This window comes from Boleophthalmus pectinirostris, unplaced genomic scaffold (genome assembly GCF_026225935.1).
Source record: "Boleophthalmus pectinirostris isolate CB_2022bp ecotype Guang Dong unplaced genomic scaffold, ASM2622593v1 HiC_scaffold_14, whole genome shotgun sequence".
NCBI lineage: Eukaryota > Metazoa > Chordata > Actinopteri > Gobiiformes > Gobiidae > Boleophthalmus > Boleophthalmus pectinirostris.
The window spans coordinates 798,421-823,474 of NW_026571047.1; the positions used below are offsets into that span (position 1 = coordinate 798,421).

At 39.9% G+C, this 25,054-nt stretch overlaps 1 protein-coding gene across 1 annotated transcript in view; it reads left to right on the forward strand.

The window, feature by feature from the left end:
• LOC110154046 (protein shisa-6) overlaps positions 1-25,054 on the forward strand; it is a 204,560-nt gene that overhangs the window by 168,044 nt on the left and 11,462 nt on the right. The window contains exon 5 of the mRNA XM_020917981.2: positions 24,178-24,240. Within this exon, the coding sequence (XP_020773640.1) occupies positions 24,178-24,240 (63 nt within the window). The remainder of the gene's footprint in view (positions 1-24,177; positions 24,241-25,054) is intronic.

Below are 25,054 nucleotides of genomic sequence, written 5' to 3' on the forward strand. Positions count from 1 at the left end.
CAAATGTGACGTAGACGACGAGTGAGCCGCCCTTCCTCCACCCATCTCAGGGAGGGAGGGGGAGACAGACGTGCACCCTGATAGTGGTAGGAATAAACTTTTATTCATCATGGAGATACAGCGCGTTCAGCAACATGTGTTGGACCTGGAATCGAACGAGGACTTTGAAGAGCACGAAGCTCAAGCACCGCGTCCACATCAGCTGAACATTAGTGATTGGTAAAGTCTTAATAAACACTAGTAGATCAACTTATTATATCAGTGTAGAACAATGAGCTTATGCTGTCACTTTTGTTTAGGTGCTTCATGTGGGAATTGTCAGTCGATGTGGGGCGGAGGCGGAGTGAAGCGCTTTCTGCTACGTCAAACGCGTCATAGGTGTATCTGCCACATCATCGTTGTAGCAGCTTTAGTTCATTGTCATGTGGGAGGGTGGCAGAAATACGCTGCAATTTGTAAAAAAAAAAAAAAAAGCCTAATCAATTTTAAAACCACTTGAGAGACAAATACAAGGCCCACACATCACTCTTAGAAGGTAGAAAGCTCTGAAAAGTTGATTTTTCAGGAGATGGGCCCTTTAAAGTCTAATAGATAAATCTATGGCTGCATTCAGACTGCAGCCTGAAGTGACTCAAATCAGATTTTTTGGCCCCTATGTTCCTGTATCTGATCTTTTAATGACAGTCTGAACGACACAGATCCGATTTTTTCAAATGTGACCCAGGACACTTGGATATGTGCTCCTGAAACCGATACATATCTGATCTTCTGACATGTGACTTCAGTCTGAACGGCCAAAGTGCATTCATCCACCTACACGTTATCAACAAGCCACAAACGTCACTATTCTGCGCTGAAGTAGGCGAAAATTGTTAATGAACTCTGTGTCACTGAAGCGAAGCACATCACCACTCACCACTCTTGGCTCCGTCTCCACATCCACACGTTCCTTTCAACGTTCTGTCCCACAAAACACCACGACCAAAAACCTCGTCCTTCTCCTTCTCAATCTCCTCCTTAAAACAAGTAAGTTGTTCATGTTCTGGCTCTGGTACGAGAGGAACTTTAAAATCTCCAGGTGCTCAATGCTGCGTCCATGTTTGGACAACTTCTGTCTCCAGTGCACATGCGGGACACTTTCGGGCCATTTAATGTTCACACTGGGGATCACATATAAGTCACATTTAATTGGAAATGTGAATGACCTCGCAAAAACATCAGATTTCACAAAAAAATCTGAACTGAGCTCAACGCCCTGCAGTCTGAACGTAGCCTAATAGATCTTCTGACAAAGCAGTGCCTACAGTTAGAATCACAGCTCCAGGGATGTTGATGACGTCGGCTGCATAAGAGGACTTTGATAAATACAGCTGAGAAACTGCATTAACATGAAGTTGGAAGGACATGCTAAATTAAACAGTCTGCAAAGTAAAAAGGTCAACAAAACCAACTCATTTAGGAGTTCTAAACAGTAGACACATTACTGCTGCGAGTGTAAGGACGTCCAGGTGGAGGCGGGTCTGCGCCGGTTGCCGTGGTGATGGACAGGTTGACGGATCGACTCAGACAGGGAGATCCTTGGACTGCCACGTTTTCAGATGACACTGTGGTCTGCAGTGAGACCAGGGAGAAGGAGAGAGGGATGTTCAAGGTTTGAGATGGAGGAGAGGAATATGTTTAAGATATACTTTATTTATGTAGTAAGGTCGATGTGAGGAGGAGAAGAGGAGCAGAGACAGAAGAGCAGAACCAGAGGAGGAGAGACAGAGGAGCAGAACTACAGGAGCAGAACCAGAGGAGCAAAGACAGAAGAGCAGAACCAGAGGAGCAGAACAAGAGGATTAGAGACAGAGGAGGAGAACCAGAGGAGCAGAACCAGAGGAGCTGTGTGGAGATTGAGATGTTGAAGTTGTCTCTATAGGTGACATGGATGTTGGTCAAGGTGATAGAGAACTTCCTCCTCTTTGGTAAAAAGCATCTGAAATGGATAAAGTGATGAAAGACGTGGGATTAAATAAGAGTTGTGTGGTCAAGGACCTGATGTAGAGCAAAAACAAACTCAATGCAATAATTGAATCAAACATTATCTAATTTAAAAACTCATTTAAAATTTAAGTACGAAACACGAAGCTTTGATCACAGTCGGACCGTGAGCCCACGACACCAGGTCTGTCTCCAGGCTCTCCACAGAGGAGTTTCCATGGCAACAGAGTGTGAGTGTCCGGCTGCGCAGACCAGACGCGCTGACACATTTCGGGCAAACGTAACACCCCACGGCAAAAAAAAAAAAAAAAATTGACAACAACTTTCAAGACTTGAAATTAGAATCTGTGTGTGCAGATTTGAAGCACACATTCTGTCACTAAAGGGCTTATACATGAATTACATTTATTCTTGTCCAGATAAGTACTCTTTACATCAGGTTTGGAATAGTGTAAACTGTTAAATAAGCAGTGTTGGAAAGGTTACTTTTAAAATGTATTCCCCTACAGATTACAGATTACATACATCAAAATGTAGTTTGTAATGGAATAAATTACTTTAGGTGAGTAACGTAATCTGAATACTTTGGATTACTTGATATTGTCATGTTTTTTTAAACTACAGGAATGTAACAACCACATCCTGAAAATTCTTGTTGTTCTCTTCAAATTGTCTGTTGAGCCCAAGTCTCCATGAACAGACTTTTGTTTGCTGTAGAGAAGTAAAGACGAGGACTTTAATGTAAAAAGTTTTGTTTTATCTGCTAAAAGAAACTAAAAAGTCCAGACTTTACTTAAATATATAACAAATATTATTGATAGAGAAATTATTTTTATAAAAGATCACTACTGTCTGAAATTATGTTCTAGTTTAGTCCTGGTTTAATCCTGGTTTAGTTCTGGTTTAGTCCTGGATTTAGTTCTAGTTTAGTCCTGGTTTAGTCCTGGTTTAGTTCTAGTTTAGTCCTGGTTTAGTCCTGGTTTAGTTCTAGTTTAGTCCTGGTTTAGTTCTGGTTTAGTCCTGGTTTAGTTCTGATTTAGTCCTGGTTTAGCCCAAAATGTGAAAACAGGAAAATACCGTGCTGTAATCCATTTATTCCAACAAAGTAACTGTAATCCAATTACCAGTCACTGAAACAGTAACTGTAACTGAATACAGTTACTCATAATTTGTACTCTGATTAATGTACTCTAATTCCAGTACATGTAATCTGTTACTCCCCAACGCTGTAAATAAATTAAATAAAATATAATCTAGTCGTTTTACATTTTCTCTGGTAATAATGAACACAGAAGGGCCACTTTTTCATCTATTCAGACACATTGTTACTGCGAATCACGGCAAACCACCTGTCTGACACTATTCCAGACACTCGATTTTGTGTCATGGAGCATTTTCAAAAGTGACACAAAAACAAATAGTACCAGAGATGTAAAAACTTTAAGGAAACATCCACACAGACAGTAGTTTCTGTGTCCTGGAGGCAGAAAGATGCAAGTGGCGCCTGCCTTCCTGTTTCAACAATCGCTCTGTGGTGTTGGAGCTGTTGTGTTTATTTAAGCATACTTCCATAGGTGTTAGGTTTTAGATTTTATTACATTTTACAATCCCTACAGTTTAAAATTGAGCTGGAGGACAGGGCAGGTAGAATGTTTGTTGCATGTGGCAGACTTTCAAGTTTTTCTAATCATTACTTGGTTTGGTGGATAGAACCTGTGCCAAGTATTTATCATAGTTTTACATCAGTTTCATCAGAGTTTGTGGGGAAAAAAAGTAGAAACGAAAAGTACAAAAATACAGGCAGCAGTTCAGTTCAGTTCATCTTTATTTTGGAGTCATGGTTATTTTTTTTTTTAAAACAAAGGCAGTGACGACACAAAAAAATAAACATTTGTTTTTAAAAGACAATCATACCAGCGTCTCCACATACTGGACTGATCTTATTGCACTGAATCTCAGATTTGTGAGTGACATTATTATTTCATTGTCCGATTCATTCAGTCTGCAAATAAAACTGTATATTAAAGTTCTTAATGCAGCTTGCAAAGTGTTCAGTCTTGCAGTAACAAACATCTCAGTCACACTCGTCCATCGTGGCTCCTCAAAAGCATCGCAAAGCGTCATCGTAAACACCTGCTGTCTTTACAAACTTGCTTTTTTTTGTAATGAATCCAGAGGTGGGCTGTGTACAACAATATGATTTAAACAATAACAACTTTACATCATTTATACAAGAACCAAACTTGTGCATAAGAGGATTTGCCTGAGCATAGATCATCCTACACTGTCTGTACACATCATCATCTTCTGCCATGTCCGGTGTGATGATAAGTCCAAGATCTGTAGCTCTAAAACAGATTGTGTTTTAGAACTCAGTGCAACCTCTGAGAATCCCTCTGTTGATGTCATCAACACAGAAAACTCCATCCAAAATGCAGAGACAACTGACACGCAAAGAAGTCATTCCTGACACTTTAAACCTTTCAACAAAATAAAGATGCTGTTATTTATTTGTATTAGTCAATCTTGCAATGTTGTTGTTAAACATCATGGTTGGAATTACCTCCAACCAGAAAGTTCAATTATAACCTTCACAAAAAATGTAAAAAAAATAAAAAAATAAAAAAAAACCCAGAAAACTCTAGCAATTGTTTTTATTTTAAATACAGTTTGGAATATTAATGTTAAGTCTATTTTTGTGAACTGAGTAGTCATAGTAGTCGGTAAAATCACAGATTTATTGGTTCATATCTCTGAAATCACTGGGCCTATCCACATAAAAGAAAAACTGTCACAAAGTTCAGTATCTTGTGCCAGTGTAAATAAACAAAACAAGGCTTTAGTATCCACTATGTCTCCTGATCCCCTGTGCTCGAGCTTTGTTTACACGAGTCAACAAAGGACTTAAACCTGTAGATTTTGGAGGCGTTCCAGGAGAGATGTACTGAGCCTTCACTGTTTTAGGAGTGAAACTGTGAACGAGTTGGTCTGATAAGCTGTCCAAAAGGCAGAGTGACGCCAGAGCTGGAGCGGCTGAATGAAATGGAAACAAAAGTGAATACAAAAGAGCGTGAGAACAGATAGTGTCTGTGCAATAGCTCTATCACCAGTGGAATCATACACTACAAAGGAGCGGCCAGTGCCCAGTGCAGAGCCTGGAGCACGCTCACTGTGTCGAGATGTTTGCCTGATTAAGTCACAACGTCCACATCAGTGATGGAAGAATAGTCCATTTTGTTACTCAAGAAAAAGTACAACAGAGCAAAAATATATCAGAAGTATCAAAAGTATCAAAAGTATACAGTAAGGCTGTACTATTACATGAATTTTGAATCACGGTTTTGATTTGTGTGTCAAACAATCCCCAAACTCATAAGTGAGTTGAAACAAATTATGTGCCGGTGCTATTAGGTGCCAATGAAAGTATATTTATTTTTTAAATAGAAAGATTGTAGAACAGCTGGTTTATTTTGGATACATTTATGTTTTTCTGCCCTGTTTCATGTTCAAAGTATTTTTTATTCATTTTGTTTTATACATTGCCCACTGCTCTAAGGTACATGTTTGTGGCCTATATTCATTTTCAATTTGAAAATTTTGCGTAAATTATCAATAACCAAGTGTTTTTGTTTTGTTTTTTTGAGAGAGAGAAATGTTGAATAAATGCATCATGTAACAGAAAAATAACAGTTTGAATAATCGTGATTTCAATATTGACCAAAATATTCATAATAATTCATTATTATAATTATTATTTTTCCATAATCGAGCAGCCCCTGTGCACAGATTAAATACTGAAGTTCTCATGTAAAAAGTATCTCACACACTGGAATGAAATGTTGTAATTTTAAAGCAATTTGAAATTTCTTAAAGGAACTGTATGTACGATTTACATTTTTAAGCCTGTTCACGTCAATACATTTTATTTTTTTCTGAAGCAGCTGTAATGCTGATGCACTCTTAGTCACAAAAACATTGGACATGATGGCCATATGTTTTATGAAGATCATCTGGTGTTTTGGTTCAAGGTGATTATCCAATCACAAAGCAGAATGATCGTCACATGACTCTCTCATTTAAGTTGCCAGTTTCAATGCTGAAATCTAAGCTGGTTTAAACCTAAAATGTCTCTCTGATCTGAATGGTCGCTCCTTAAATCCCAGAACCTGCATCGAGTCATGAGTCAGTGTGAGTGCAGAGAAGAGAGAATATTGTGCAAAATCAACTTTTGGAATGTTCTACCATGTTAACACTGTTCCCTCATCAAAACATCCCTGTGGTGGTTTTATATGTCATCCATGCATTTTTGAGTAATTTAGAGATCTCTCCCGGGCCCTGTTTGAACCCTTGCAGTATGATTCTAGGGCCTAGAGTCAAATCTTAAAGTGACATAATGAGTTTCTTAGATTTTCATCGTCATTTTAGTTGTAAATAGTTTCTTAAAGCAGACAGTTGTTGAAATCCACTTCATTCAGTACCACAGTTAGACTAAAACAACAGTCATGTATGATACCATTTTGCTGGATGATTAATTAAAACCTTTCATGGAGTGCCAGAAAAGATGAAATGGCAGGATTTTCTGAACTTGTAACAAAGCACAAACGTTGCATCTTGCCTGAACAGATGTTGTGTTATAATAGGGCTGCGGAGTGGGTGCTAACGGCTGTTACTGTGGGAACAAATGCCTGACTGTGATGCTTCTCCGTGTGACAAAGACCCTGCAACTTTTGACATAATGACATGTTTATTATTTTGCCTGTCACACGCTCACGACGCACAGAAGAGCAGTCGCAAGAATGAAGTTTAAAGCTACACTGTGAAACATTTCAAATGAGGGTCTGCCAAATGCTTGATGATTTTGTGTCACTTATCTTCCGTTCATTCAGTTACTGGTATTTTTAGTAAAGAGTAACACATAATAAAGCCTATTCAACATATTACCTTATTGTTTTGAAAATGCTATATTCACTGACATTTAACTCCCCTGCTAAGTCACTCCCTCTTCAGAGCACTATCACAACACAGTGTGCATCCCACTAATGAAACTACTGCACATGGCGTCATTTGTAGTGTGTTGGTTTGTATCATGTTTTTGTGTATTTATGGAGAATAGGAGGGTTTCAGTCTTGTGATCACGATGATGCACGAATTTCAGGTGGAGGGCAGGAAGTGAAGACAAACACGACAAACACGGCTCTGGAGAACACAGATATGGAGAAGAGTTCTTATTGTAAGGATTTAGAGCCAGTAGCGAGACAAAAGTACGAGCAGTTAGTCGACAAATATATTGGGCATGACCCTGATCTTACTGAAAATGAGAGAATTTTCAACTGAAGTAAAAGATTTGCCGACAATCGAGGCAGAGGAGATCACTAACTATTTAGCTCTTCAGACATCGTTCTACACCAGACAACAGATGAAGGCAAAGTACAAAAGTTTGGAGGCATAGAACTTTTTTTGTCAGTGGATGGGTCCTCAACCTTGGTGCAAAACGCCTAAATGATGATTATCGTTTGGTCTTGGCCGGGGTGAGTGTTTCTCTTATTTTACGTGTATAGACGTTATGGGAAAAACTGCAGTGTATCAGCTGTAACTTCTATCTGAACTACTTAATGTCGTTAGCCGTTAGTTGTTAATGATTCGTTTATGTTTAGGTCAACCACAAAAAACAATTTATCTTTGTAACAAACCTTTGATGAAGTGGTCACTGCAGACACGAGCATTAGCGAATTCTGCTCCTCCCGACCGCAAACAGATTTGTAATCCAGTTTTTACGGGGTTGTTCTGTCGGCTTTTCCCATTTCTGACCTTTGTGGATGACTATATTTGGTACTCTAAAAAAATCGCTTTTCCTTCTCTCGGTTAGAATGATTGGCACAGCCGTAAACTACACAACACATCGGCATTTTCCTCCAGTCAGTTCACTTCCTGCCTCCATCTGATTTTGCGTGCTGACAAACGTAGCCCTGTGACGTCACGTGAAACCCAGATATTGTCATTTGGGAGCTTGGCTGACATAGGCTTGTGGGTGAAAGCTCTTCAGGCGTGTACAGCTTTTGTGTGAACTTTGGAATAGGGTAGAAAGCTCCAAAAAGCTCTCTCCCCCTCTCTCAAAAGCTGATAAGTAGGCTTGCCTCTGCACAGATCTGCCTGTCCTGCTTGTCTACAGGCTGATAGATAAATTTAATGCCATACTATGAAACATTATAAGCAGACCAATCAGGTTTTCACAGCATCACAACATAAGCGATATTTTTAGTATGACTGAGCGAACAAAGCTTAGACTGACCATGCTCCAGCTGATATTACGGCTGATCTTGTGCCATAAACAGTGCGTTGCTAGGGGCAACAGGCAGACGGCAGAGCACACTACATAATCATAAATGCTACATTATTAATGCAACATTTAATCAGCGCAGTGAAAGGACTCCCTGGTGAGTGATTCATTTTATCATCCAAGACACATGTACTGTGAATAATACAGGACGCAGTCTCACCCAGCACCATTACACACACGACAGCTGCATTTGTGTTGGACAAATTGTGTCTGCATTACTGTCACAACACTAAACTCCAGCTCAATACACTTACACTTACTTAGACTTAGACAAACTTTATTGATCCACAAGTGAAATCATTTGGCTCACACATCACAATATAATATAATAACAAAGAGAACAAATATAAATGATAATAATACATTCTAAACAAGTAGCAAAAAGGGTGGCAAGAAATAGGTGAAAAATGTAAATATTAGGCATAATTATATACATATATATATAAATGTACATGTCAAAATAAAATTGAAAAATAAGTAATAAAATATAAAATCCAAACATTATACAAGAGGTCACAGGGAGACAGTGCAACAATATGATGACTGACAGGACATAGGGTTATCTGTCACGTAAGGGTAATTTGATGTACAGTTGTAGGGAGTATTATAGTATGAATATAGTCCTGTATCTCTCACTGTTGGAGAATAAGCTCCTCTGACTCTCTATATTCTGGTGAGGTGGGTGAGTTGTTGTACAGTTGTAGGGAGTATTATGTGTCCCTCTATAGTCTGGTGCAGTGGGTGAGCAGGAGTGTCCATGATGGAGAGCAGTGTGTCCAGTGTCCTCGTGTCTCTCACTGTGACAAATGTCTCCAGCTCACAGACGAACGTGAGCAGTTTTATGGATCAGTTATGTCCCTTTCCCTGGAGCTGCTCCTCCAGCAGACCACAGTGAAGTACAAGGTGCTGGTCACCACAGACTGGTAGAAGATCTCCAGGAACTTGTTCTCAACATAGAAAGAGCTGAGCTTTCTCAGGAAGTTGAGTCTCCTCATGTTCTTCTTGTACACAGTACTACAGTTGTCCCTCCAGTCCAGTCTGTTCACCTGGACACCAGGGTACTTGTAGCAGTCACTATTTCCACATTATGGTCCTGGATAGTGGCGGACTCCACTAGTATCCTCTTTCTCCTGAAGTCAATCACCAGTTCCTTGGTCTTGTCAATGTTCAGGAGCAGATGGTTTGCCCTCGGACCACTCCCCAAAATCAGTGTCCTGTCCTCCAGCTCTTCACCACCTCTGATACACTCAACCACAGCAGAGTCATCAGAGAACTTCTGCTGGTGGCAGGATCCGGAGCTGCACTGGAAATCAGAGGTGTACAGAGTGAACAGAAACAGAGACAGGACTGTACCCTGAGGAGCTCCTACATACTGAGACCTGCTTCAGTATAGACCCGAAACTGATTGTGATGATGAAAATACTTTATTTAGATAACAGAGTGATGGTAGAACTTTCTTTCATATTCTCATGTTGTTTTATAATCCCTTAGGTAGGTCTCATGCTGGTCCATGGACATATACTAGTGAACGACCTGTGAATAGGACTTCTTTAGTATACCTGTTTAATTTAGTATCTAGTTTCGAAACTAGTTGTAGTATTGCTTAGTATTTGATTTTTAAATCTTTTGACAACCCTGCTCTGTATGCTGCTGAGTACCTTTCACTCTTTTCTAATAACACTACTTGAACTGTTCTTTTTTGGTATCTATTCCTGTATTATTCATCTTCTAGAATGACAAAGCAGAACTACAGTGTTCATGAACTCATTAAATAGTATTTCTTTGGAGAAAAGCTGTTGTTTTTCTTGTTAATTTATGATGACACTGCCTTGTAACTATAGCGCTCTCCCGGGACCCACTTGGCATCAAAACATGTTATTAAAAGAAAAAGTATTCTTTCGCTACTAGTTTTATAGCAGTAGTACACAGACCTTTTATTTGGTACATTACTGGTGCCTTTGATAACCTGACACTTCTGCATATGCTCTCTGAGTTCTCTAGGTTATTGTATTTTTGTGATCATGTGTGACTCTTCATTGTGTAGGTTTTCTTGTATAACTGTGAGTTGTCTTGGTGTTCTTGTGTGACTGTTGTTGAAAAGTTCTATAGGTGCTCCCTGTGGGTTCTGCAGGTGTTCCTGTGTGATTGTTGAGTTCTACAGGTGTTCCTATGTAACTGTGAGTTCTCTAGGTTCTCTTATGTGTGTTCTTTAGGTTCTCCTATATATGGTTCAGGGTTAAGGTTAGCCTTGATTGGACCTGTTCGGAATTTTGCCCAGGGAGAAACAGGAGTAGAACCCCAAACCTTGTTACTGTGAGCTGTGAGTGCTAGCCACCATTTCTTAGGTTTTTGTATGACTGTTCTCTAGGTTCTCCCATGTGAGTGTTTATTTTGCTGACACATATAAAATAGAACAGCTTTTTTCTGAATAATGATTCATCTACTTTGATCATGTCATGTCATATTTGATTATCTGTTGTATAGTTGATTGTTAAATATACTGACAGATCCCCTTCATGTCTGACGCCAAGATAAAACTCTCCTCTGACCTCAGGGAACTCTCCAATAACGTTAGAAAATCCTTTTTAGCGTCAGCATTGTCAACACTGATTTGTATTTACAAGTGGTAAATTGTAATGTAGCTTCTATGGTAATGTCTGACTTAGTATTTGAGTCATTTTGAATGTGGAAATGTGGAGCGTGCTGTGCTTAAATGAAAGAATGGGAGAGTGCATGGTTTGATTGTAAATGGATGGATATTTGGATCAATTCTATTCTTTTAACCTGCCCGGGGACTGCAGATGGAAACTAATGTGTTTACACATGGTCTCTGTTCAAATAAACCAATAAACTAAACTAAAGCATTTTGCACAGGGAACGCACAAAGCTGGAAACAACCCAGATGGAAGACTATTCTCATCCAAGCTATTTTTAAGTGAAATTTAATTTAAATTGGCTCACCATCACAATTCTGCTTTCTAATCAGAGCAACTACAAAAGTCACACTGTTTCCTTATGTAACAGGTCTTTGAGAGCGTTTGAAATACACCTCTCTGTGGACACGTTGTACGAGTATCGGACTGCTGCATCAATCTCCACACATCTCATTACATTTAGCACATTTAGCAGCCGCAATCTAATTAATGAACTAACAGGAGGAGCATACGAGCGGCCGTCCCTCGACCTTGTTAGTCCGTCTCCACTTTGTCAAAGAGGAGACGTCTTCCTGTTTAATTGACCTCTCCTGGAGCGCAGTAGCCCCATCCGTCACACCCCCACCGCCCGAGCCCCCACCCGAACCCCCCCCTCCAGGGAATAGTCCGGAAAGCCCGGCGCAGAATGCAAATGTGTTGACGATCAATGTTGGTACGGTTCCATGCTTCGCCGCTCCATGTCATGCGCATCGATTGGGCAAATGCTTAGCTAACCTTGGCTCAGGGTTCAAGGAGCTCTGCGGTTGGCTCAGCAAGTCTCCGCCGAGCACAGACGACCATATATGGGCAAGGAGGAGAGACATGAAAGAGGGAAGGAGATAATTAGATAGTCAGACAGCAAATGTTGTGGAATGTGTTGTGTAAGTATGTGGACATTTCTTGGTTCTATATTCTGACGCCTTGAAGTGATAAAGGACACATGACATGTTCGTTAGTATGTGGGGACTGTTGGGACAAGGGAAATCAAATACATAAAGAAAAGGAGCACATTTTGCAAAAACACAATGAATTAGTGGCAAAGTATGTATTCTTTTTCTGGTCATTATATCCCCTTAATAACTAACAGGCCTGTATAAATAGATTGGCATGTACATTTTGTTGGCGGACGACTGTGCCAAATTTGAAGTTATCAGGATGTTGCTTAGCAGTTTCTGAAAAAAGACACTATGTGAAGTATTCAGTGGCAAAGTTCTGCACCAGGTCGGGTACTCACAGTAGTTTAACGTTCTAGAATTTTATGGGTGGCTACTGTTTACACATAGGTGGGTCAGGTGATTCAAATGAACGACAAATGGGAGAATAATACTTGATGCGAATCCCGAACTATGGCAGACCAGGCAAGAGAGTAACTTTAGAGTATTCATTATATAAAACTATCAGCGGAGGAAATCGGCTTGCCAACTGCGCTTCTGCTTTAGACCTTTAGACCTTTAGTCCTGGTTTAGTGCTGGTCCAGTCCTGGTCCAGTCCTGGTGTAGTCCTGGTGTAGTCCTGGCAATCGGCTCTGCGGTTGCAGTGTATATATAGTTATAATCTGCTAATGACATGGCGTAGGTTCAGTCCTGGTTTAGGGTTTAGACCTGGACTACAGGACTATCGGACTAATGGGCTGACCCCAATTTATCACAGCACGGACGGGTAATGGGTGGAATGTTAAAGGGTTCGGGCGTGTGCAGATTTAACTCTGATATAATCACGGTTTAACGGGTGGGTGCGGTGCTGTACTGTGTGGGTGCGGGCGGGTGTGGGTCTTTGAAAATGGATCCGTGTGGGACTCTGTGCAGTGGTTCAATAGTTCACACGGGCCTCGTGGGTTTGGGGTTCAAGGGGTACATACTGTAGTGCATATTGGCAGCTTTGCATTAGGGACGGACGGATCAATATTTGGAAGCAGAAAGGTATGGAAGTATCAAGTTGTGTCAATTCGTATACAAAAATACTTGGAAATGGCATAAATAATTAAATAAACAAATGTGTATCATATTTTTACAGCTTAATCTAATTTGTCAGCTTAAAGGTTGTATGGAGGATTTTTTTTGTTTTTTTTTTTTGTTTCAAATTGTCAATGATAGCAATATAGGAGTTGCAGTAGCCTTGTAATTATGATGACCAAAAAAAAGAGAATAAAAATTCATCAACTCTGGACGTGGTGGGGCTAAACATTTGCCAACAGATAACGACACTGCCTCGTTATCTGTTAGTTGACAGGCTGTCAATCAAACTCCCTACGTTTCTAGTGTAACTGACTTGCCTGCGCGCTGCCATTACGTGGTTTACGTACGCCTGTCACGCAGTCCACAGACGCTGTTTACTCCACCAACGCAACAGTTCTTAGCGGCTTTTTTGACCTATATCTTCCTCGCAGTTCGCACAAAGATTATTGCAATGGCGACAAGAATCTACGAACAGTTAGCCCCAAAACAAAGTCAGTTTTTGAGGTCGCTGAAAGAAGAAGACAAGGGGAAAAGCAGCGAAACCAAACTAAGGTGATTCTTGAAGATTCATTCCAGCGATGCCGCAACTGAAGCAGACACAGGGTCTAAAGACTGACGCACTGGTCGCCAAATTACTCCTGGACAGGAAACTTCTGCTTATTATGAAAACGTACTTTATTTCCAAGAGTTAGACAAAAGTTTTTCAGGACACGAATGCGATATCCTATGTCTGAAAACTTAATTTTCAAGGCAAAGAAAGAGTCCGCTTGCTGCTGCGTGTTGTAGTAGTAGCTAGTTCATTCGCACGGAATCTCCGCGCCCCCCTCTCTGCGCCCCTCTCTGCCCGTTCTGCTCTTCTCCCTGCTCCTCACGGAATCTCCGCGCACCGCTCCCCTCTCCTCTCCTCACTCCCCGCTCCGTTCTTCGCCCTGCTTCTCACTTCTTGTCCGCGCACGAAATATCCGCGCACCCCCTCCTCCCGCTCCTCACTTCTCCGCCTTGCCTAACCAACACTGTAGTTAGTTGTTTACAAGTCATGTGCAGCGCACCGGTTTCTGGCGTAAGGAGGAGGCGGAAGGAGGCGTTTCTACGTAGGGAGCTGTGGGGGAGGGGGGGTGGTTTCACGCATGCGCAACATTTGAAAAATGACAAACAGTCACTGGATTTCTCGTTCCTTGGAAAATCCTCTATACAACCTTTAAGGGGGGTGGAGCAAAAATACTGACAGCATCTATGTCCAGTTCGGTTTATTTCTGCTATAGGAATCTCAGTGCATTTTAACACAAAACTCATTGGTATCAGTATCAGATCAATATAGTGGTACTTGCTATGGCAGTACTTTGTGTTGGTAGAAACAAAAATCTGTTATGTTGCGTGTTCCATCTGTCTGTTGCTTATTATTGCATGAGAAAGTGCAGGGTGAATGTACACGCCAGGGCATTAGGAGTATAGTCTGACACCAGCTGACCTCAGACGCTCTTGACTTTTCAAAATGCCCTCCGGGTGTCTCCACAGTGCTCTTCGTCATCTGCCCTCCTCCTCCTCCTCCTCGCCGTACACGCGCTCGCGCTAGGACGTTGTTTATGGCCCATTTCAACTAATTACTATTTGATGAGATTTACATTTCAACTTTTTTCATCCAAATTGCTTTAGTAAATGCCAAACCAAATGTCACCTCCCCGAGTCCGAGCGCTGCCATCTGGACATTATGCAGACTGGCCGGGAGTGAAGGTATCCTCCGGAGATCCAGGTTCTCCGGTGACTAATGTTCTCGCAGGGCCACCGGAAGAGCAGCCCAGAGCCCACCATTAGAATGCATTACAGAGTGATTCATGCGCGCTCCTCTGACACAGCTGCAGACGACACATCCTGACAGCTCTTTAGCAATTTATATGGAGCCCCTGTTTAACCCGGCAATCTGCAGCCGGTGTCAATCAGCACAGACAGCCCGTGCTCCGAGACCACGCACATGCTCAAACTACACCGCAAGTCAAATGCAATTGTTACTTTACCATCCAAATATTATGGATGTTGTTTCTATTCTTTACTGTATATGTGCTTTAAAGAAGACAATTTATGTCTGCTGTATAGTGACAATCTTCTTAAAAAAAAAAGTCTGCTGGTTAGAAAACAGCAGTGCCCAATACAGGCATGGCGCTGAGATTCAAGTTGTGGATGGACCACGCCAATTGTGGGTGGGACTTAAATTAAAAATGTCATCACATCCCTGTTTAACATAATAAAATTACTGATTAATATACTTGTTATATTTATGCGCATAATAGCGATTTTAAAAGCTTCATGCTCATTTATTTAACAAATATTGCGTTGCATTGTAAAAACTTTTGGCACATAGAACGGACATATCTGCGATCACTCTCCTTGGTTCTGACCAAAAAAGAACACTTATAGTATTCTAACGAATGTCAGAAACAGATGTTTTCAGAAACAGATCATTTGGGTCACTATTGGTTGAACTATACCTATCAGAACACAACACACAACCAAGCGCAAAGTTTATGCAGCAGCGCAACCTGATCCACCGCTCACACCCAGCCCCAACAACCAGCCCCAACAACACAACCTGATCCACCGCTCACACCTAGCCCCAACAACCAGCCCCAACAACACAACCTGATCCACCGCTCACACCCAGCCCCAACAACGTGATCTGAAAGTTACAACCAGTCAATATTAGCACTAGGGCACCAGGTGGACTTAAGCCCAGGTGAAACTTTTATGCCCTGAAATGAGCGGGCAGAGGTGGATAGAGCAGTGAGCGACTGCCCCGGGTCCCGGTGTCTGAGTCAGTGTGTCTGCTGCTTTGGGTCTCTCCTCGAGCTCTCCTGTGTGGAGGTTTAGGTAAAAGTAAGTAGCCACCACTAGTGTGTGAATCAAAATAAGAGCCATAGGATATGACCGCAGCCAATGCACTCACTGAAGATATATTACTCCCTAAAAACACACTTTGAAGTTAAACTCGCCATAACTATACATAAATAATATAGGCCACAGCTCTGTTGTTATAAATTCATTAGCCTATAGCAGTAAGATAGTGCCAGTGCAGAGCTGGGGCCGAGTGGGTCAGAGTGAGCAGCTGAATCACAATAGGTCACTTGATTTCAGGTCGCCCTCACCCTGCGCCCACAAGATGCATTTATAATTGCCACAATTATTATGTAATGTAAAGTAACTGGCAGAAGCAATGTAATGAGGTCAAATTTTCTCCAAATTTCAGGCTCTCCCATAGACTTCCATGAAGTCACTCCAACTTAACAAACTCAAAGGTCAAACACATGAACCACATATGAGCACGTTTAACGTGATAAAAATACTGTGTGTCTGTGCTGACACATGTTCCATTTTTAACAAAATATTAAATCTATAGCCTATTATAAAATAACAACTTTATAATTTTATTTTATTTTTTGTATCTAGGTCAAGTTAGGGAGTGTGACACCCTTACACCCTCTACTGACCAGTCGCCACTGTGCTCCAGTGTTTTGTCGTGTGCTGTAGGAGCAGCACTGATGGCGTGTGTTCATATTGTGACCATAGCCTCTTATTGTAGTTTTGACAATGTTGTTGTTGGGGCTGGTTGTGAGCGGTGGATTAGGTTGTGCTGCTGCGTAAACTTTATGTTTGGCTGTGTGTTGTCTTCTAATTGTGATAACCAAACACAGTGCAGGAGTAGGACAGGGGACTGATGAAATATGAGACAAATTATTTATATTAATTCAAGATATAGTTCAAACAATCGTGACCAAATGATTGTCTGCCTCTGGCATTCTTTATAGTACTATATATCCTATATATAATACATATAATTATAATATATAATTTTGGGCTTGGTGACCCCCCAAAAAATGATACCACCAGCCGCCACTGGTACAGGGCAGTGGGCGTGCACCGGTGGCATTGAAAACAGGGATTCAGATATTGTGTCTTAAAAATATAAGATTGCTCAAACATAGACAAATCACTCCAAATACAACTTTTAGAGGGTAAATGAGAAGGAGAAACAACTACAACATAGTTAAAAACTGGTAAAAGCAAAGTGTTTTTTGTTTAGTATTTTTTCAGTTAAAAAGGGCTTATGACAGCAAGCATATAACAAATTTAGATCACCATTTTACTTTTTACAATTTTTAAAATGCTTTTCTCGCCCAAAACAACACATTAACATGTTTAATTTGTTACATTTTTTAATCTAAATAAACTATTTGCTCCCCACGCTAAGTCATTCTCCCTTCAGAGCACTATCACAACACAATCAGTGTACAACCTGCTAATGAAACAATCATCACGATCATTATTAAAGGCGCTGATGGTTTAAAATGTTATGGATATGAATAAGTGTAATTTAAATTTTATGAATAAGTTACATAATTAAACAACTGTTTGAGTAATGTACTTTCTTTATAAGTAAAAAAAATAAAAATTAATAAAATATTGAGGTGATGGGATCTTTCTGCACATTCCAATGATGTCTTGGAGATTCATATGATTATATAAAATGTCCCATGAATTATTATTATTGTCCACCCTTTTTATCACGATAAACAATATTAATGTTTATTGTCCCATCCCTAGTTGTAGCGTAGTATTTTGTATCAAACTTTTTTTATTATATATATTTATGCCGTAGTCGTGTAGGAGCATGGGTTCGAATAAATCCCAGAAGAAATCATTAAATTACGCAAACATGAATGAGATGACGTCTAAAACCTCCTCTTCAGGCATATTTTTAATGAAGGTACAATGTTATAACATAGTAGAAAGTTAAAAAAAAAAAAAAAAAAAAGAAAAGAAAGAAAGAAAAAAAAGGCAATACCCCATGTGTAAAGTGAAGTTGCAAATGCATTTAATTGAATAATTTAACATTTTGGACTGTCCTCAGCAACTCGGAACAAGCTGAGAAAGCAAAACAAGCATCATTGCCAAATAGAAAGACTTAGACACAGGGGCAAGGAACACATTTTTACACTTTAATGGTGTAATTTGGAGCCTGGTCAAGAATTATATCTCTGTGTATTTTTTTTTTTTTACAGAAGGATATCACTCTGGTCACTGTATTCTCTCTTGTTTTGATACTGACAGATCATGCACGTCCCTGATTGGCTAATGCAGCTGTCAGTCACACCCATTTGAAGTCTGGGAAATAAAACCGGTGACCTCACATTTGTTCAGTATTGGGGAAATGTCTATTCACTGATCCTCGTGAAGTAATTTGGTGAAATATAGTAGGTGATAGTAGGCCTGAAAAACATTGTGCTAATTAGAGATCAGTGATACTTTCTATAGTATATGACCACGTTCAGACTGCAGGGCTTAATGCTCAATACGGATTTTTTTGGGGTGAAATCCGATGTTTTTGCGAGGTCATTCACATTTCCAATTAAATGTGACTTGTATGTGACTCCAGTGTGAACATTAAACGGCCCAAAAGTGTCCCACATGTGCACTGGAGACACGACGACGTCAACCGTGAACCATGAACAACTTATTTGTTTTAAGGAGGAGATTGAGAAGGAGAAGGACAAGGTTTTTGGCCGTGGTGTTTTGTGGGACAGTCCGTTGAAAGGAACGTGTGGATGTGGAGACGTAGCTAAGAGTGGTGGGATAGTGATGTGCTTCACTTCAGTGACACGAAGTTCATTAACAGTTTTCATATGACGAGAAGAACGTTTGTGTACATTTGTGAGCGCCTACTTGTGCCACTCTCGCGGGAGGAAACACATCTTCGGCGGCTTATTTCCATGAGCAAACGTGTTGGCGTTGGGCTGTATTGGCTTGTGACAGGTGCTTGTTACTGCACAATTGTCAGCCTCTTTGGCATAGTCAAGTCCACCGTGTGATAACGTGTAGGTGGATGAATGTGACCTGGCCGTTCAGACTGAAGTCACATGTCAAAAGATCAGATATGTATCGGTTTTAGGAGCACATATCCAAGTGTCCTGGGTCACATTTGAAAAAATCTGATCTGTGTGGTTCAGACTGTCATTAAAAGATCAAATACAGGAGCATAGGGGACAAAAAATCACATTTGGGTCACTTCATTTTGACCCAAAATTCACATTTCACATTTGCAGTGTGAACGTAGCCTAAGACTGACACTGTAACAATGTTGTCAAAAGTATCAAACACCAAATAGATAATCATTCAAGCAAATATCACAAAAAAAAGTCCCATTTACAGGACAGAAATGAGCTTTAGAATGATCTTGAGCAAGTAGAAGAGCAGATAGACTAGTATACACACATGGACCACTAAGGAACCTACCTGGCCCTCTGAGGATTACACACATAACAGGTCACATGATAGTATAAAAAAAGTAATAAAATTAGTGTTGAAAATCACATTCTGTCATCTAAAGAAAGAACTTTTTATTAACATCGTGGTATCTGAACTGGTATTATCAAGTCTAGTCCTGAGTATAGAAATCAAGTAGTAATACAAAAGTGCATTCGTTTTTTAAAGCCCTTTACCACATTCTCAAATTTCACTTACAGCTGTGTGCAATATTCATTCAGTGTTCATACTCTGTGAAGGCAAAGTACTACAGTCACAGTTAAGACTTCTTTTGCAGGAGTCATCTGTTTAACTCTCCGATCACATCTTGGGTTTGGTTAATATCTGTGTCATTACTGGGCCTATCCACTGGCACAAAGTTCAGCGTCTTTTCTGTCAGCACAAATTAGACTGAAATGGATTTTTCTCTTTATAGCTTCAGAAACTTGTACCATTACTTAACCTCAAATGTCAAGTCACTGCCATCAGATGAAAGGACTTTAAGCCATAAGATTAATATGACAAGTTTGTGGAGCCAGACTCAAACAAATAACAATGAGTTTCAATATTTGTGGATCAGAGTTTTGAAGATTTCTTTCAAAAACAGAAATCTCCCATAGAGTTACATACAGCCTTTTATATATATTACACTATGAATCATTATGAAGTACTTTATGAAACCTCTGACACGCTGTCTTGGACATGTTGGAGACTTGTGGTTCCATTATCCATCAGTGTTGTGGTGGTGAGCGCTCAGAGGGTGGGAGGTGGGAGGTGGGGGCAGTGAGCTGAGAGGTGGTAATGACAGGGTTAGGCTGTGGTCTACATACACATGGGACGAACGTGGAGACATGATAATGACATACTCTATAGAAAGGGCATAGGACCCATAACCTCGGGTCAGACAGCCGGGCTAATGATCTCTTGTCATTCACCTCTACAATCTATAATTCCACAGCATGGCATTAATCTTCTCCATGGAGACGAGCAGGTGACATGTTTTCATGGAACAGGTTTGGGAATGCTGTAGATTCAAGCCCATCGATCTGCCCATGGAGCTAAAAGTCCCAGTATGTAACTTTTTGCCAAAAAAACAAAACAAAACAAAAAAACACACACTAAAAAGGAGCATGGATTTTTCATTACGGATGTATCTATTGCAGTACAAATTGCAGAAAATCCTTGTTCTAAGTGGGCTTGCATCTCCATAAACCTGACTCTTATTTGGCCTGTTTGTCTCCATGGAAATGTTGTTGACTATAATATTCAACACTCCAACACTACAGCATAAATCAGCTGTTGTTACAACAAGTAAGAAGAAACATGTCAACAAGGTAAATACACTTTACTATATTGTCTTTAAAAAGAACCCAAGCAGTTAAACTATAACATAAAATATATGGGGGATGTTCCTAAGTATGGTTTTAAATTTCCGTTTCCATGGAATCATGCAGTTGACTTACCATCACCAGGAAGTTACATATTATCACTTTAAAATGCAATAGTAAATTTCAATACACAGTTCCTATAATAAAACAAGAATCACTGAAATAACTGAATAACTTGAAAGTGTGTGAAGTTTTTCAGTTGTTTTATGCCTAGATAGTTCAAATCTTGTCTGTTTTTATATCTGATAGGGTCTTTGTCAAATAGAGAATCTGCCTGAACAACAAAAAGATCATCTGATGTTAAAGTTCTTTCAAACTGCTGCACGTGTGGGTGGTGTGCTCTGGGTGGCTGAAAGCCTGTAGTGCTGTGTCGCTGCCTGCGGGTGGCGCTCTGCATGTCCCTGTGATGAGCAGAACCTCTGTGTGTTTAATTGGTCCCAGATCACAGTAGATCAGACTGGGCTTCCCTCTCCCCAGACGACTCTCGCTCAGTCAGGCCTGTTAGTGAAGGCAGCCTGTTGTGTCTGAACCTGACCCACTCTCGTCTCACTCATGTCTATGTGCACAGTTGTTTTTTTTACAGTGTAGTGCTTTTCTACAAACGGTTGTCAAAACTATGAAAAAACAAATATTAGTCCAATGTTTAAACTTATTCAAATTCATCTGAACATGTGTCAATACTAAAAAAGTCTCATTCACAGGACAGAAATGAGCCTCCCGTGAATAACTTTAGAACTGTGCTGTATTATTTGGTTTTCTTGAATGTGACAATGTCATTCTTCCAGATGGGAAGCAAGGGCCAGTTTTTTCTATAATTATATAGTATTTTGTCATGAAATATCCAAAAGGTAAATTCAAAAATATGGAACATGATCATTGCTATTATTGAGCAGACTTAAACCAGGCTCTATTACTACAGAAATCTGCAGATGGACAATATTCATTTTAGCTGCCGCCATCTGTATTAAATAATACTGTTCTATAGAATGATATGATGTCACCTGAAATCCAGCCATCAGAACAAGTGTAAGAGCACAGACTATAGACTAGTGTACACTCATGGACAGATATGGAACCTACCTGGACCACTGAGGAATTACACACATATGGAAATATGATTTAATGTTGAAAATCATTTTCTATTATCCACATAGTGTTTTTATTATCATCCTAGTATCAAAATCATTATTGAGAATCAAGTCCATAGAACAGGAATCGAGATTCATTAGTATGTAAATAGAGTTTGAACTTATATCATTGTGACAACATTAAATTCAACAGCAATAATCCATGAAAAGAATTTTTCTTTATTTTACCTAAATACTTTTCCATCTTTGTCTTGTCCACATGTTTAAAGCAGATCTGCTCATTATTCTCTCTGTGCTCAAACGGCTTCTACGCACCATCACAACAGGCTTCTACACATGTTTACCAAGCTCCGTCTGAACAATCCTTCAAGTGGAAGTACTGTGAAACCCGGAGTCAGTGCAGGCGCTTGAACACATCCATCTCCATAGCTGCAGCTCAGTGTGAGGCGCGGTGCGTTCAGGCGCTCTCCGGCTGACAGATGCACCGCAGCAGTTGGCTCTGATGCATTTTTAAACAGGCACAGAGGCAGACTGCAAGCGAAGGGGTCGCACTAGAGATGTGACTGAGTCCATATACTAATGTACACAGCAGCACGCCTCAGGTTCATCATGAGAGACCATCAGTCAGCACAGGGCATTCGAAATGCTTTATAGTAAAGTGTGGTCACACTGAGGTGACCATGGCTAACACAGCTGTTAGTGTAGAGAAAGTAAGGAGCAAGGATTATTAAGTGCCATTTTATTTCATTATTATGATACTATGATCACAGCACAGCTTTGAGTCCTCACACGTCCATTAGGATGCATCACTGGATTATATTTGTGAGTAAAAAACTGTGGCACAATGGCTGGTACTCTTGTAGTTTGACTCTCAGGCTGCTCAGGCTTTCCTGTGTGGAGTTACATGGTTCTCCCCATGTTTGGGTCTTATCTTGGCACTCCCATCAACCTAAAACATCCACCAACAACCAACGTAGTCCTGACTAAACCTAGTTCAACATCTGAAGTAACAGCACCTATTGCCACAAACAGGTCACTTTAACCTTAAGAAAAATGTCATTATTTCATAACTGGCAATTTAGTTGTGGTTTGTGTCGCTTAGAAGTTGAAATATGCTACGTAAATGTGATAATTTATCACTTCTTTATAAAGTATATTTTGTGTATTTTTTTGGAAATGAAATAGTTGGACTGGTGTTTTTTCTCAGCACATATGTCTGGAGGTAACTCTATTGAAAGCACTTGTATTGGCTTAGGGCTCAGGGCTTGTGTGAATGCCTGGCTGCAGATTTCCTCTGTCATACTATCAGCTGGTATTGCTTGTTTTGTGCTGTGTTCTTCTGTTCACACACCTTCTTTTCTAGGTCGACTCTTTTCACGCGCTTTCCACACTTTCTCTGATGCATCTTAAACAGCGACACTGATAATAACACATTTATGATTTGTGAATTATGTAGTTTTGTGAGAACATGTTTCCAGGAAAGGCTTATGAATCTTTGAAGGCTGCCTTACCATTTTTGCCTCAGAGTTTCCAGTCTGCGCCTTTTCAATTCTGTTTGATGACATGTTTTGCAGGTAACACTGAGGTCACAGACAGCTGCCAAACTTGAATCATCTCCAGATCTTTCATTTTATATTTATGTGTATTATTATTATTATTAATTTGTGTATCTTTCTTTAATCATGTTATTAATTTGAAAATATTGCAAGGATAATTCACCCAATGTCTAATTTGAATGAATAATTGTTGGTTATTACATTCCATTTAATTGGTTATTTAATTCCATGAATTCATTATTTATTTTTAAAAAGTTTAATTTGGTGAGTTATCCCTAATATTTTCACATGTTTTCTGCAAAGCTGCTCTCACTCCCAAGGCTCTACTGAAAGTTGGCATATTTTATTTTATCACTGGTTTGACTGCAAAGGGGAAAAAAGAGGAATAGGCATTTACAGTAAGGAGGACAATTGGACAATTAAATAAAAGGAAAACTGTAAATGAAAATAAATAAATAAAAATCTTATATAGTTGTGTAGATAGAGAAGGCCTAGTTATTACAGATTAGCAGATTTTAAAAGGCCAAGTTACTACACATTAGCCATAAACTAGTTTAAAACATAATGTATTATTTCACATACTACAAATTCGAACATAGTTCTGATCTCATTACTGTTTCTTTTCAAAAACGTTATTTACTTTGTTTTAACAAGTAACAGATAAAACATAATAATAATAATAATAATAACTTCTTGGATGTTAAGATTTGAACCCAATTAATCAACTTGTTATTGATGAAAACAATTGGAGTTACAAATAGTAAAGTTAGTCACATTTGTGCCAGACCTGTGGATGTAATAAGCCTTGAGGATGAGACACTGCAGTCTGTATTCTCTCAATACAGAATTCTCCCATTGACCCTGAATGTTGCTTTTGTCATTTCAGGTGCCCATCAGCATAACTATAACCATGTGGCGTTAGGTAGCCCCACACGCACCCCTAAAAATGGTAAGAGCCCGGAGAAGCATTCATATGTGCCAGTGAGCTGTGTTGAGCGCGCGGCAGGGGTGTCCTCTCGCACCATAACTCTTCGCTGTCATCTTAATTGAAGGGATCAGTGTAAGGCTTTGACAGGGCTACCTCTCTCCCATCTCGCAGTGTTACATCGGTGAAAAGGCGCGTATTAATTACTGTAAGTCGCACAGATGTTGGCAGAGTGCTGGGAGGTGGGGTACGGCGGGTATGGGGAGGGGGGGTAATGGGGGGCACAGCCTGGCAGATGTGAGACAGCGCCAGGAGCAGGTCTGTGGGGAGGGAGCGCACTATGAATATTCACATCGGAACAAGTCACTGTTTGTTTTAGAGCAGATACAGAGAATAATGCTTCTAGTGTACAAGCAGCCGGTGTGATACAGTGGAGCGCTTCAATTAAAAATTAGACATAAGAAATGAAAAACTGTCAACTGTAAATCTTCAATGGCTCAAAAGTGCCCAACCAAATCATATATATTTAAAGTTCATGACAGGTGACACTATTCATTTCACTAAACAGTATTTCACTTCACTGGAGCAGCAATTATGACATACGTGGAGGTAATTCCATAACTGTTTCCGAGCAACTAGTAAACAAGGGCTAAAAGTTTACTAAATTCCACATTAATTATGATTAGAGTATTAAAAAATAGATACAACTATACATACAAATAGAACAACTATTTTATGACATACAGTAGGTACATGTTTTAGAACGTTCTTCTTGCTACTACTTCCTATATATATATATATATATATATATATATATATATATTTTTTTTTTTTACAT